The 15,243-nt window shown below is 47.1% G+C and overlaps 1 protein-coding gene across 1 annotated transcript; it reads right to left on the reverse strand.

Moving 5' to 3' along the window:
- Positions 1 to 10,669: 10,669 nt before the first annotated feature.
- Positions 10,670 to 13,135, reverse strand: LOC119351004 (disease resistance protein RPM1-like). The gene is made up of 2 exons (XM_037618575.1): positions 12,778 to 13,135; positions 10,670 to 10,888 (listed from the first exon to the last, which is right to left on the reverse strand). The coding sequence occupies exons 1-2, from the start codon at positions 13,027 to 13,029 to the stop codon at positions 10,670 to 10,672; spliced, it is 471 nt and encodes a 156-aa protein (XP_037474472.1). The 5' UTR covers positions 13,030 to 13,135.
- Positions 13,136 to 15,243: the final 2,108 nt, after the last annotated feature.

The following is a 15,243-nucleotide window of genomic DNA, read 5'->3' on the forward strand; positions in this document are numbered from 1 at the left end:
CGGCTTCTTTTCCAGTCTCACTGTCTGCGTCCCTACCGTTGTGACTGTGGGGGGATGCTGATTATAATGTTTATTTAGGAAACATTAGGATACCGTAAGATTTATTACACCTTACCTTGTACTCCAAGATGATCATGTACTCCTATATATATATGCCCACGAGGCTCAAGAAATAAACATCAACTATTCTACCAATCCCTCTCTATCCCTTCTAACAAGCTTCAAAGGTCAATTTACGGTTTGAAGCAAGCATCAAGGAATTGGAATATTTGTTTTGATGAAGTAGTCAAGGATTTTGGCTTCATCAAGAATGGAGAAGAATCTTGTGTATACAAGAAGTTTAGTAGGAGTTCCGAGGCGTTTCTAATCTTATATGTAGATGATATATTGTTGATTGGAAATGATGTGAATTTCTTAGTAAAATTAAAGAATCATTGAAAATGCTTTTTTGTGGAAAGACTTAGGCGAAGCAACATATATATTGGGCATTCAGATCTATAGAGATAGGTCTAGATGCCTCATAGCGCTAAGCCAGAGCACGTACATTGAGAATGTTTTAAAGAGGTATAAAATGGAGAATAACAAGGAGGGCTCACTTCGAATGTCACATGGCACAACACTTAACAAGAATCAAAATCCTCGAACTGTGTATGAGCGAGTGCAGATGAGCAATATTCCATATGCTTTTGGAGTGGGATCTATCGTGTACGTCATGCTATGTACATGACCAGATGTTTCCTATGCTCTAAGTGTTTGTAGCAGGCATCCATGATTGAATCACTCGGCAACAGTTAAAAATATTTTAAAGTACCTTAGAAGGACTAAGGATTTACTCATGGTCTATGGAGGTGATGAAGAGTTCGTAGCAAGTGGTTACATGGATGCTTGCTTCATGCCTGATATAGATGACTATAAATCTCAATCAGGCTCTCAACGACGATGCAGTGGTTTGGAAAAGTTTCAAGCAGAACACTGTTGTGGATTCAACGATGGAAGTGGAATATATCGCAGCTTCAGAAGCTTCGAAGGAGGCGGTTTGGATCAAGAACTTTTTTAAAGAAATTGAGGTGTTTCCAAGTGCATCAAACCCCATGGAGGTCAATTGTGATAATAGCAACACCATGGCTCAGGCAAAGGAACCAAGAGCCCATTTGAAGTCTAGACATATACAACACAAGTATCATGTGATTCAACATCATGTTGAAGAAGGTTTAGTTAAAATACTCATGATTCACATAGACCTGAATGTGTCAGACCCGATGATAAACCTCTACAACGAGAAAAGCATGAACAACACCGGATTGCCATTTGTGTAAAGGAAGCTATGCAATCTACATTGTTAAATGTAGTTCAAGTGGGAGATTGTTGGAATTATGCACTAGAGGCAATAATAATTATGTTATTATTTATTTCCAGGTTTATGATTAATGTTTATATTCTATGATATAACTGCTATGGTTTTCAAATATGCAATTCAGAGGAAAAATCATGAGCACGTGTTGACTTATAAATGGTAAAACAAGATTCCTAGTCTCGCCTCTAGGACTAGTTCAAACTGTTGATTGATGATTCCGTTTTCTTGGTCATGGACATGAGCATAATGCGGGCAACATTTGAGAGCATAATGTTGGAAGAACAACTGTGTTGAATTGACCCATGTTTTTTGTTACACTTAGAGATTATATCGCCTGAAGTCTATAGTCCATAACACGAGTTAACATATTTATGATTCCTTAGACCATGAGAGTATTGAGTCAGTCCATACCAGACAATGCGCTTTGGGGTTGTTCAAATGTCATCCGTAATGGGGTGATCATTACGGCAACTTATGGTTTCATCGAAAATGTATGACCAGTGGCTCGATAGCTCAAGTCTGGGATTTTCTCCTCCAACGTTGGAGAGATATTCTTAGGTCCCTCTCGGTGTGATGCCATCCATCATCATCTGGCCAGACACAACATGAATTGATCATGGGGATGCCGAAACACGTCAGCAAGAAAGAAGAACAAAACAAGTAACGAGGATACCGATATAGTGAGCATGTGAGGGGTACCGATATATCTCCCCTCGGGTTTTTTATATATCACAAAGCAAAAGGAATAAGATATGGTAACCGAATGTTCACTCGAATATCATTCGTGTTAGTATAGGGGTTATTACAAATGTCCATGATTCTGCTATTGATCATTAATCGAAATGTGTTTCGGTCACGTCTATATTTCACCGAACCTACAGGGTCACACACTTAGCATTTAGTGGTTTGTCAGAGAACTGAGAGTTAAAGGAGAATGAGAGAATGATCACCAAAGGGTTTCAGATATCTTCAAAAGTATCCCAGATATTCACAAAAATGTTTTGAAAGGTCCCAAGACAGTCCTAGACATTTCTGGTAGAGTCCAGAAGGTTACGAAACCTTCCACATAAATCTAGAGGGCCCCTGGTTCGAGGACACCTTAGCTGGGCCAAGGGGTAAGGTCCAGAGGCCCTAGGTCGATGCACAAAGGGGCTGCTTAGGGGGCAGGGGCTAGACGCCAGGGTTCATGGTGTCTACCCATGGGCAAGACACTGGAGTCCGTGGTGTTTACGTAAATGCCAGAAATCGCGGTGTTTCGTGCTGGAGTCCGAGGAGGATTCTTCCTTGCGTTCCAAACCGACATTGGGGAGTCTCCCTCCCCATGTTTCGACCCCAAGCTTCAACATATAAAGACAGGGGCGGGGTAGACCCTAGAACACATCAAATCTCTTGGAGGTTGCGCTGCTACTAACCTACACCCAGTTTCTCTCTTGCGTCTAGTTGATCAAGACGTCCACGCCGCTAGGCTACATATCCCTCTAGTTTTCTCAGTAGTTCTAAGCTTTGGACGGCGGCGCTCTGCTGAACCACTACTTTAGTATGTGTGCAGTCTGTAGAGGCATCGTGCTTTTGGTACTTGTTTGAGGCATCGTTCGCGGGACGGTTCGAGGGACTTCAAGTTAGATGTACGACAACTCTTCTTCCGCTACAACTCGTAGTTGGTAACGATCCGATCTAAACCTCTTTATGCATCTTTATAGTGATCCTTGGATCTGATGGACCAATTTTTTTTTTTATTTCCTATTACGTATTCGAACGACCGACGGTGGCAGACATTAGAAGTAATGGGTTGTATGGCGGTGTTGGTAGCGAGCTCGGGAGGGGCGAGAGGAGTCCCTTTCCACTTTTTTTTTTCCAAAGGAGATGGCAAACTCACAGACATAACGTGAAGATGTCAGCTTTCTTCTTTTTTGAATAAGGGCACGGGTCCAGAAGGACCCAGAGAGCTTCTCACTAAGTCAAAGTCAAAGCGGTGGGAATACAAAGGTCAGCCAAGGACACAAGAAAACAGAAAATTAAAACAGGCCATGAAACATGCTAGTAGGACCCTAGCTCTAGATCTGAAATTACAATTGGGTCCAACACACAACACAGGCCGTCGCCGGGGACGGAACAACTTGGGGCGTCCGGATCGCCACCGCTCCGCCTCACATCAGAGAAGAAAGAGGTGGACTCCATGTTGACGTTACAGAACAACCTCCCTTTTGGTTCACTGACCGGGAGGAATGAGAGGAGCGTCAAGGCTCCAAACGGCAGCCATTCGACCAGGAGAAACGTCGGCGTGAGCTGCATAACCGGCAGCCAACAACCAGTACCCAAAAGAGCCACCAGCGGCGCCAAGGCCCACTCAACAACACCGACGTTGAGTAACCACTCCCACTTCTGCTGCCACCACCATGGTGGCCAACTGGGAGAGAAAAGAGGAGAAGTTCCACCAGCAGATCTAGGGTTCGTGCGAGCTTCTTATAGAGGGTGTTCCCAAATCCTCCGAACACCACTGATTTCCACCATGGAACTCAGTTGACAGAGGAGGAAAGCATGTGGCCGTCGCCGCTCGCGAGCAAGAAGACATAGCCCACCCAGGGAGCGGTGGACCTAGAGGAGTCGAAGGAATATTCCTCTCTCCTTCCGACACCACGTCGGGTAAGAAAGAAGGGGGAAAAATCTTCTGCCCGCGCAAGATCCAAGCTCCACTCGAGCTTATTGAAGGAGTTTCTGCCAGATCTGCTCGTTGTCGGAGCTATTCTCGCCGTCGATGTCCTCCTTCTCCTTTGGTGGACGTCCGGCCATGGCACGGACCGCCCGATTCTGCTCTCGGACGAGGACGCGCGTGTTCCTCCGTTGTCGTTTCTTCACAATGCGAGAGCGGATGGCTTCCTCCTCTGCGTCCGCCCGCGCAGCCGCATCAGCTGCCTCCGCCACCGCAATCCCCCCCTCCCCCCCATACGGGCCTCGGCGGCCCTTTCCTCTCCTTCCCACGGCGGGCAGCCCGTTCCCGGTGGGACTCATAGTTTACCCTACCGATGATGGGGAAGCAGAGGTGTTCCGGCTGCCAGGACCGCGAGGATCCAACACCAGAGGACCTGAGCACCAGGTGAGCCGCCGCTATGGCGTCGCGGCAGACGGATCCGTCCGTCGGCCAAGCGATGTCCTTCCGGGAGCAGCGGAGTACAGTGTTGTTGCCATTGCCTCTTCCAACCCACATGGGATGACACCTCAGTCCACGGATCTGGACTGGTTGGAGTCCGATCTGCTGTCTGCCATGCCAGAGAAGGCCGGAACCGCCGGAGGTGAGCTCCGGTGGCGGAGGAGAGCGGAGTGAAGTGACTAGGGTTTGCTCCGGCGAGCGGATGGGGATCAATATATGTGGGATGGGCTGGGCCAGCATGGGTCGGGTCCGACGTGACATGTGTGCCCAGGCGTGCCCGGGCGCCCCCATATCCGCCTCATATTTCGGCTGGATATGAGGGGTGTTGATCGTCCGGGTGTTTGAATTCCGTCTGAGGCGTCCGTCTAGGTCGAAAAAATGTGACCAGTCAGTGACAGGACGGCCTGCCCGGGCGTTTGAGAAGGGTTTGGGGCGCCCGGCTGTAGATGCTCTAATAAGAACTTCACAGAGGACTAAAGTCGGGCTCGGATGGAAGAATCCCAGGTCGGTAGCATACCCGAACAAAGGCTAGAACGTCACAATTCTTATCTTCTTTTCCACATCATAATTTAGTTCTTCTTTCCGCAGTTTGCATATGTATGTGCGTTCGGCTTTGCAAGATTTTTTTTAAGGAATAGATTACCAGTTTTTCTTTCGAGGAGATCGAAAATCTCTGAATTTCTGCTACAGGTCCTGCTTAAGCGAAAATGTAGTTGTGGAAGTAGTCTCCGAATTCAAGCCCTAGCCCGTCAACTCGGACGGATTTGTGGAAATCCTCGAAAACAAGTATTGCTCAACTCACCTATCTATAACATAGAAATGTTGCATCCAACCCTGAAACGAGAGGTAAAGAATAGGCAAAAAGATGAAAGATGTACAATCCAATTTCTTGATTCAATAGAAGAAATTCGGCGATTTGGCTCTAAAGGAGCAAGCGCGGAAGTTCTAATAGGACTTTGAGACTAGAAAAATCCTTCGGGCTGCGTCATCCATGGGGTACCAAAGGTGCTTAGAGTTCCCCTGTTTGCTGGGCCACATGGGTTTCCTATCAAGGAAAAGGACGAGGATTCGAGTCCTTAAAGATTTTTCTATAGAGAAAACCGTATGAATTCTAATCCTCTAGAAAGTACATAAAACTTGAGATAAGTCCAATTTACCCCCCTAAACTCTTGGCTTGGTTTAGTTTCTAACCCCAAACTTTGAAACTGTTTAATTTACAAGGGTAGACTATGAAACTTATTTAATTTACAGCCAAAACGGATTGGTTTGTGCTGACATGACGTCTATGTGTACTATCTACTATGACATGGCATATAGTCAGCATATCAATGAATTTTTTATTAGGCCCACATTTGGCAGCCCCTATCTTCTACTCTTTTATCTTGTTATTGCCTTCTCCGGTTGCTGCCCCTCCAAATCTCATTTCCTATGTGATGGTCCTGGAACAGAACCAGTGGTGCTCATCTCATCGCTTGCCTGACAATCGGAGAGGAGCTTCCCAATCGGTGGGGAGAGCTGTGTCCGCCACACGGAAAGGTGGGAGGCCGAGCTGTAGCTCCTCTGGTTCGGGGTCGAGCTCCTCTAAGGCATTACAGAGGCACGCTGGAGCAGGAGAGGCATCAAGCCAACTCCAGCGCGCGATCCCATCCTGTCTGGGTGTGTCCGTTTGGGGTAACACAGACGTAGCAGAATGCAGGGGCGAGCCCAGGATGTAGAGGTTGTGTATTCAAAAATTTAAAGTCAATTTTTTTTGAAGGCCTAAACCTTGCTTTTGGCACATAAACCTATTATGTCACCACAAACAATTCTGAATGATTCTTGTATCTTTAATAATTCATCCTTGTGAATCACTACAAACAAGTCTCAACTTTTAATATTTTTTACTGTACTGAAATAGGAAGTCCCAAATCTCAAACAAGGCTCAGGTTACAATATACTGAAGCACCATACTGAAATAGGAAACCAATTAGTCAGATTAACTCACCCTTGTACAGCACAAGAAGTAGAAATCCGATGAGTAACAGAAGAAAACGACGCAGGACGTTTTTCTCGGCCACTCGAACGCAGATCGCCGGACACTCATGTCGACCGCGCCGTTGCCTGCCATGGCCCCTTCCTGTCGCAGAAGACGTGCATCCCTGTCGGCGCGTTGCTCATAGGTTCGGGATTGGAATTTGCAAGTCTGCGGACTCGTGCGAGATTGGAATTTGGGGAGGCAGCGCGTTGGTTTTCTGCGAGTTCGTGTGATCGATTGCTCTGTTGCAATCAGGCCATATGGCTGGGCTGTAGCTAATCTTGTATTGGGCTTGGGGGAAGCAGAAAAAATGGGCCGCTGGACCATGTACGGGGGGTGGGGAGAGAAATATTAGAGATGGGCTGTCCTTCTAATGGCCCGAATGCGTGGAAACATTAGATTTCGTACCAGTTTCGTGTTTTTCCTATACACATGCATACTATACACTGTTATATACATAGTTTCGATGCAAAAATAATGGGTATTCAACTGAATACCCATGAATTGAAGTGGGCCCGCCCCTGGCAGAATGCCCAGCGCGCGGACGCAAACAAACTTTTGTCTGTTTTCGACCAGTCCCTGGCCCAAGTTTGGGCCGCTTTTGAGGTGAAACAGACAACACGCGGATGGGCGGGACGCACGCGCTTGTCCTCCCCTGGCGCGCCCGTTGGTGGCACAAAACACCATTTCACGCCATTTCCCCCAAACCCTCCCACGTCCCGCCCACCACCCTCCTTCCCATGGCCGATGCTCCGCCGAATTTCGGCGGCCAGGCCGTCGACCCACCCGAAAAGGTGAAGAAGAAGGCGGCTAAGGGTCCAAAGAAGCCGCGGGCGGAATGCACACTGGTAGAGCTCGCAAAGCTGGACACTCGGTGAAGAGGAGGAACCGGAGGGCGGTCGTCAAGGGCAAGAACGCTGCGGCCAAGTTCGCGGCCGAGCGCGCTGCGTTGGAGGCCGCACGGCGCAAGGCCGAGGTCGATGAGAAGGAGGACATCGTCAACAAAGCGCACGCCCTCCTCATGCTTGGGATTTGCCGTCCGGCGGGTTTCTCTTCAGCGCCTGTCGGCCCGGCGAGTGCAGGCTCGTCGGTCGCCAGGCCTCCGCACTGCCCCTCGCCGACGTCACGGACCACGCCTTTGTCGCTCGGTTTTCCTCCGCCAAGGCTCGAAGGCCAGACCCGTTTTTCTGGGTCGTCGAACATTGGCATGATCACGCCGTCTACCCCGCACCCCACGGCCGTCATTGACCTCAACGTCACGCAGGGGTCCAGCAGTGGCGGCCGTCCGTCCGTCAAGATGCAAAGAAAGCAAGCACGGCCGCCGTCTACGGGCACCATGCCGTCGCCCCGCGTCTTGTTCGATGAAATGCCAACACCAACGCCAATGGTCGACGACCCCTTCTACAACCAGATCATGGAGAATGTCATCTACGGGGGTGGGCATGGCGCTGCCTATGGTCCCGACGAGACCCAAAGTCAGGATGGTCGTGCCCAGTACGTGGCTGATGAAGACATTGAGGCCCAGGACCATGTTGACTACGACCATGGTGACTCGTGGCATGAAGATGATGACATCTATTTGCGAAGGTGATGGTGATGAAGAAGATGAAGGCAGTGATATTGGGGGCGAGCCATTGTTCATCGATGAGCTCACCCGAAGAGCGGAAGCACAAAAGAGGAAGAAGAGCATTCGTACGGGATCATACTCACAAGAGGAGGACAAGTTGATTTGCCAAAGTTGGATGGAGGCTGGCCAAGATCCGAGGACCGGTGCATAACAAAAGGGACTTGGTTTTTGGACAAGAGTTCACAAAACATTCCATGAAAGAAAGTTGTTTGCGCCCTACCAATCTATGAGCGACTGTGGCGTCATCTCGATTCAAAAGAGGTGGTTGTTCATCCAATAAAAATGCAACAAGTATTCTGTCGCACTTGAGAGCGTTGAAGCACATCCCGTGAGTGGTCTTGGCATTGGGGACATGGTATGCTCTCTTATCTTTCGTTGCTACGGCCATGAGACCTCGGCCTTCTATATGTTTTGCATGTTCAATTTGTTGTTGATCGTGTAGGCATTTCAATCTTTGGAAGGATTCAAGGCCCGACACAATGACAAGCCATTCACTCTTACGCATTGTTGGACGCTTATCAACAATTGCCCTAAGTTCAAAGATCAATACCGTGAACTTCAAAGGAAGAGAGGCAAGAAGACGGCTGCATTGGCCGGAGGTGGAGATGGTGAGGCGTTGAAGAGGCAGAGGGGAAAGACCAACTCCAAGATGGACGACATACGTGATGCGTCATCCATGGCCTTGCATGAGACTTTGCATGGCATGGTGTCTCAAAAGGATGCGAGGGACAAGAAAAAACGGCAAAGCAAGGACGAGCAAATGAAGCAATACGTAGAGCTTCAAAGGAAGAAGCTTGAGATGGAGGAGGCGGCCAAGAAGAGGAAGATCGACATGGAGGAGGCATCCCGACAAAGGCAACTCGACATCGAGGCTGCCAATGTCACGTCCAGGCAGAGGAAGCTCGACGTCGAGGCCACCAATGCTGCAACCAAATCAAGGAGGTGGCCCTAGCGATCATGAGCGTGGACTTGACCAAGATGAGCAAGAAGACGAGGAGCTGGTTCGAGGCCAGGTACAAGGAGATGTTCGACGCCGACGGCTGAACTAGGTGGTCTGTTCGGCCGTGGCCGTTCTTTTTGGAGGCTGACATGGGTGCCGGCCGTTGTCTGTGTGCCGGCAAGAAACCTATTCGTTTTGGAGGCTGGTTGTGTTGCCGGCGACAAAACTATTCATTTTGGAGGTGGACTGTGTTGCCGGGGAGGTCGTGTAGGCGGGCTGTGTTGCCGGCGTGAACTAGGGCCGCTGGCATGAACTTTCAAATATTTGCATTTGAAAAATGAGGCGGACAAGATGCGGCCAAAGGATGCGGTCGCGCGTTGGACACAGGGCCAGCGCATCCCACTAAAGGCCCGGAGACGATCCTATTGCCCGTCCCAAACAGACATAATCCTGATGAAACGGATGTCCATTTAGGATAGTGCGCTGGAGTTGGCCTCAATAGACAGCAGGACACATGCGGCGGCAGGAGAGAGGGAAGCAGGGTTGTGCGCCTCCAGCGGGGCATGGGCGGCAGTTTGGAGTGGCCGGCGGTCAGGCTGGCATTGGGGCACATGGCGGTGGAGGGTTGGAGAGGAGGGTCAACAACGGTGGTGCACGCCACTGCGGGACATCTCCTCACAGCTGCCCGGAGCTGTGCCCATGGATTAGAACTCGATGGCGGATTCCACGGCACCTGCAGGGTCGGGACAGTGCTCTTCTTTTGGCACGTAAGGAGGTAAATGATGTGGCTTAACATATACGAATGTCAGAGGAGGCTAGAAGCTGTGTTTTGACTTTCAGGCAAAAAAAATGGATTTCGGCCATCTCGGCTGTGGGGAAGTACCTTTCGACCGAAAAAATAGATTTTGGTTAAATTTAGCAATTTTTGGTCAAATTGCAATCAAATATCTTCCAAATTTTGGTTAAATTTTTAAAAATGGCCAAAATTCGGCCACCTTGGTCTGGGGCAAAAAGAAAATCACAAACCAAAAATCAAAACTCTAGCTAGAAGACGGGTGACCGCTTGACGCCCCACCTCCGGCAGCCATCCCAGGGCTAATTGGATGGGTGCAGGTTAACACGGAGAACAGTTACCCGGGAAGGAGTCGGTTCGATGAATGTCACACTTACGTGTGATCCCTATAGTGATGTAGCTGTTGTTGTGACAAAACCACTTACAAATCAGGAGAGAGGTTATTTAAATTGCTTTCCGCATTCAATGGGTTGGCTTTTAGAAAATTTTGAGGTTCAAGTCGTAATAAAACCAAGGAAAGAGTTTAGGCAGGTAAAGTGGACTCATCTTTAAAAACATCGCAACTCAACTGAGCCATTAAAATAATAAATTAGTGTCTATTTTACATGTACATAGCAAGGGCAATGCACGGCCATGTAATTTATTATGTTTTTAAATTATATTTATGTCAAATACAAATGAAGGTAAAAGTTACATTTTGGAAATGACGCTAATACCTAACAAGTTAGTTTTATTTTTATTTTTCTGCAACCAAGTAAGTAATGGAAAATTGTAAGGTTCGAGACAGAGTGGCTTACCAGGCCGCAATGGCTATAGTGGAAGATGTCAATGCCGCTAACGGTGTATGCGCAATCATATATTCCCTTTGATTTTCTGAGATTTGGTTGAGTCTGCTCTTGATTCTTTTGATTTGATTAGATAACCTATGGCGGACAAGAATTTGGTTACCGAAGCCCATCAAATGTGCACGCCAAAATTTCCAACGTGGGTAACCGTGACTTCTTAGGTCAACCTGGTGTCACCAGAAAATCCATGCATGAATTATAAAGATTGTTTTTCAAAACCACTGGAACAAGTTTTTAGAGCTAAATTAATGTTGCATGCAAGTAAAGTTCTATTGTATTAACCAATAAAAATAGCAGTAAATATTTAATGAACAGATAAATGATCAAGAATAGTAATCTACAGTATATAACAAGCCAGACGTTCCACTACTAGAATTTTTTGCCGTACATAGTGGGGTAGAACAATACTTGGTATGCAATTTGTTTTTGTCACAAGATGAACTCTAGATCTCTAGAATCACATGTGGCTTGCCTTCGAAGGCTGGGCAGGGTCTAGAATAATAGTTAACCGTGAAAAGAAAATGTCAAAGAGAAGTGGACTACTCCCTTGGAGCTAGTTACTCTTTAGAGCAACTCTAACAAATCCCCTATCCGGCTCTAAGGGAGGATAACCTACGCCGCACCTAGCTGATTCCCTAAACATAATAAGGTAGTATAAATTATCCTCCCGCGGGAAACCCCCCACACCCCCTCCAATCTCCCTAAATATACTTACAACGCGCTCGCCTGAGGAAAACCGACGCCTCCTTTTTCCCGCCGCAGCCGCCACCACGCCCCGCCACCGCCAACGATGACCAGCCCTCCCACCGGAATGGAGAGCCCGGACCATCCCGCCACCTCGTCGGCCACCACCGGAAACCACCCCCGTGTCGCCGCCCGCGCCGAAAAAAAATTTGGGGATTAAGAAAAAGTTCACCGGGTTCAAGCTCCGGCTCCAACCGCGGCAAAGGCGGCCGGGGTGGCGAGCGCCTCTCAGGCGACAACAGCCCGCCGCCCTCCCGCTGCTCCCGGCATTGCCAAAAGAGCTCGAAAGCCGACGACGGCGGCATCGGCCCAAGCCGAGGACGCCGTGAAGAAAAGAAGAAGAAGAAGAAGAAGAAGAAGAAGAAGAAGAAGAAGAAGAAGAAGAAGAAGAAGAAGAAGAAGTTGACGACGACGCTCTGTCGACGGCCGATGGCACGTGCAGCGTCTTCGTAACACCTACCGAAACTGCTCTTGCGCGTCCGACGGCTGGAGCTGGCAAGAAAGGTCGCGGCCGCCAAGTGCTCGATGAAATGCGAAGAAGATAAATAAAACCCTCTTCAACATTCGGCCGATGGTGATTGTTGGTCACCGATAGTGAAGGTACCGGGCAAGAGGATAGTGGTGGTGGTGGCACCGACAGTGATTTTTTTTCCAGCGACCACCTCGTTTAGGTTCGTGCATGCCATTGGTTGGCTCGATTCACAACATATACATGTTTATGTTTGTGGTGGTTTTGGATCAAACATTGTGTTTGAAGTGATGCCTTTTGGTTGAATTATGCATGTTTTTATTTGACAATCGTGATGATGAAACTATATGTTATGATGGTTATATTATGCATGTTTGAATTTTAATATTTTTATGATATATACCGCGAAGTGTTTGAAGTTTGTGTGGCTAGAACCAAAAAAACTTTACAAATATTTTTACTCCACTAAATTTTAAAGGATCATCTACGTGCAGCCACCTATAGAGAAGATATAATTTACTCCACTAACTTTACTCGGTCAGATACTCTACAAACTTTTAGGGGGTCTATTAGAGTTGGCCTTACCTAATAGTAATTCTGAAAAGCAAATCTAACGTAATTTTTTTTATGTTTCCCCTGACTGATATACAAACTTTTAGGGGATTAGTAAGAGTTGGCCTTAGCTAATAATAATTCTGAAAAGCAAATGTAACGTAACTTTTTTTTATGTTTCCCCTGACTGATATGCCGGTGTTGAGAGAGAGAGAGAGAGAGAGAGAGAAATCAAGTAATTAACCAGCGCAAGAGCACCTAGTGTAAAAGAGAAAAGCAGGACAAGAGCACCTCGTAGAAGAATTGGTCGAGCGCGTCCTCCGCTTCGAAAGCCACGTCGCGTGTCTGGCGCACCCACACGCAGGTTAGCCCGTCGGTACCGGCCCGGCGCTTGCGGTCGGCGTCCCGGACGAAGGCCTGCAGCCACTCCAGCCGGTCTCGCAGCAGCATCATGTCATCGCCCACCTGAATCAGCACCTTGGCCTCATTCGCGGCGAGCTCACCGAACTTGGAGAGCACTGCGGCGATCGCTGTCTCCGCCATGGATGGATCTTTGTTATTCTCCTTTCTCTCTTAACTACACTGCGCTTTCCTCTCCATATTCCACGAGTGGGTTTGTCTGGCACCAAACAACATCTCCGCTTATTAGAAGAAAGAATACCACTTGGTTTCACCTAATATTAGCCACCTTATACGAAGATGCAGTGTATGCAGCTAATTAATCATCACATGGCGAGTCTAGATAAATATCAGTTTCCATGAGTCGCCATCAAATTGTTATTCAAGACACAACTAGCTGTGAGCGAGGACCTGGACCTGCAAGTGGGTTTGTCTGGCACCAAACAACATCTCCGCTTAGAACAAAGAATACCACTTGGTTTCACTTAATTAGCCACTTCAGACGAAGATGCAGTGTATGCACCTAATTAATCATCGTATGGCGAGTCTACATAAATATCAATTTCCATGAATCGCGATTTGGCTTGTTATTCAAGACACAACTACCTGTGAGTGGAGACCTGGACCTGCAAGTGGGTTTGTCTGCCACGAAACAACATCTCCGCTTAGAAGAAAGAATACCACTTGGTTTCACTTAATTAGCCACCTCAGACGAACATGCAGTGTATGCAGCCAATTAATCATCGTATGGCGAGTCTAGATAAATATCAATTTCCATGAGTCGCGATCTACTCCCTCCCTTCGGAATTACTTGTCAGAAAAATAGATAAAAATAGATATATCTATAATTAAAATACATCTAAATAAATTCATTTCTTGGATGAATAATTCCGAACGAAGGGAGTAACTTGTTATTCAAGACATAACTAGCTGTGAGCGGAGACCTGGACCTACAAGTGGGCTTGTCTGGCACCAAACAACATCTCCGCTTAGAAGAAAGAATACCACTTGGTTTCACTTAATTAACCAACTCAGACGAACATGCAGTGTATGCAGCTAATTAATCATCGTATGGGGAGTCTAGATAAATATCAATTTCCATGAGCCGCGATCTACTCCCTTCCTTCGAATATACTTGTCATAAAAACAAATAAAAATAAATGTATCTATAACTAAAATATGTCTAGATACATTTATTTTTGAACGAGTAATTCCGAATGAAGGGAGTACCTTGTTATTCAAGACACAACTAGCTGTGAGCGGAAACCTGGACCTGCAACGACATTATTTGGACTCGCTCCCTCGACAGCATAGTATGCGGTGGTAACCTTGAACGTGAGCATGTGGATCCCTGTGCCACTAGCCCCGTTCCATGTGGGGTACAGTCCAGCACGTAGCACCGGCGCAGGCTGGACGAGATTGTACCAACTAATATAATACTTCTTCGGTTTTAAAATAAATGTCTCAACTTTACACTAACTTTGTATTACAATTATACATCTTTCCATATAATATAATAATTAATCTTTCCTTAATAGTAAGGACGACGATAATTGCCACACATGTGGCATCTAGTGGGGTTGTGTCGCACGCCCTGTGTGGCACGGAGACGACCCTGCCCGCACGAGGCGTTGGGCCCAGGCAACCACAGCCCGCACGTCCGGTGTGTGGCACAATCGCCCACATGTCCGGGCGATTGACCGCACTGCCCGCACGACCTAACGCGCCCCCTCGTCCCGGCCTGCACTAGTGCAGAACCGGGCAATAGCACCGGTTCGTAAGGCCCTTTAGTGCCGGTTCCATAACCGGCACTAAAGTGTGGGCACAAAAGACCCCCCTTTAGTACCGGTTCAGCACGAACCGGTGCTAAAGGGAAACCACGTGGCACGAGCCAGCTCCAGGGGCCTGGAGCCCTTTAATACCGGTTGGTAAGACCAACCGGTACTATAAGGTTTGGGGGGTTTTAGTTTTATGATTTCTTTTTCATTTAATTTTGTGTTTCCATTTTAATTCTTTTTCGTTTGCTGGTATTTTACGATACTACACATTGTACACGATATATATATATATATATATATATATATATATATATATATATATATATAGGGATTGACTATTCGTCACCCTGGGTGACGAATAGTTATTCTTCACACACCTCTATTTTACCATCAATGCACCGTAATTTTACGTTTCGTAAGTTTTATCTTATTTTGACGTAAAAAGAGACTGTAAGAAAATATATAATCGTCGTAAAAAATATTTTATGTTATGTAAAATTACAAACGTAAAAACATAGTGTAAAATACACATAAACTGTAAATTTTCTTGTCGTATGCCCTATATTTTTATTTTTTTATG

The sequence above is a fragment of the Triticum dicoccoides genome, chromosome 1B, assembly GCF_002162155.2.
Source record: "Triticum dicoccoides isolate Atlit2015 ecotype Zavitan chromosome 1B, WEW_v2.0, whole genome shotgun sequence".
Taxonomy (NCBI): Eukaryota; Viridiplantae; Streptophyta; class Magnoliopsida; order Poales; family Poaceae; genus Triticum; species Triticum dicoccoides.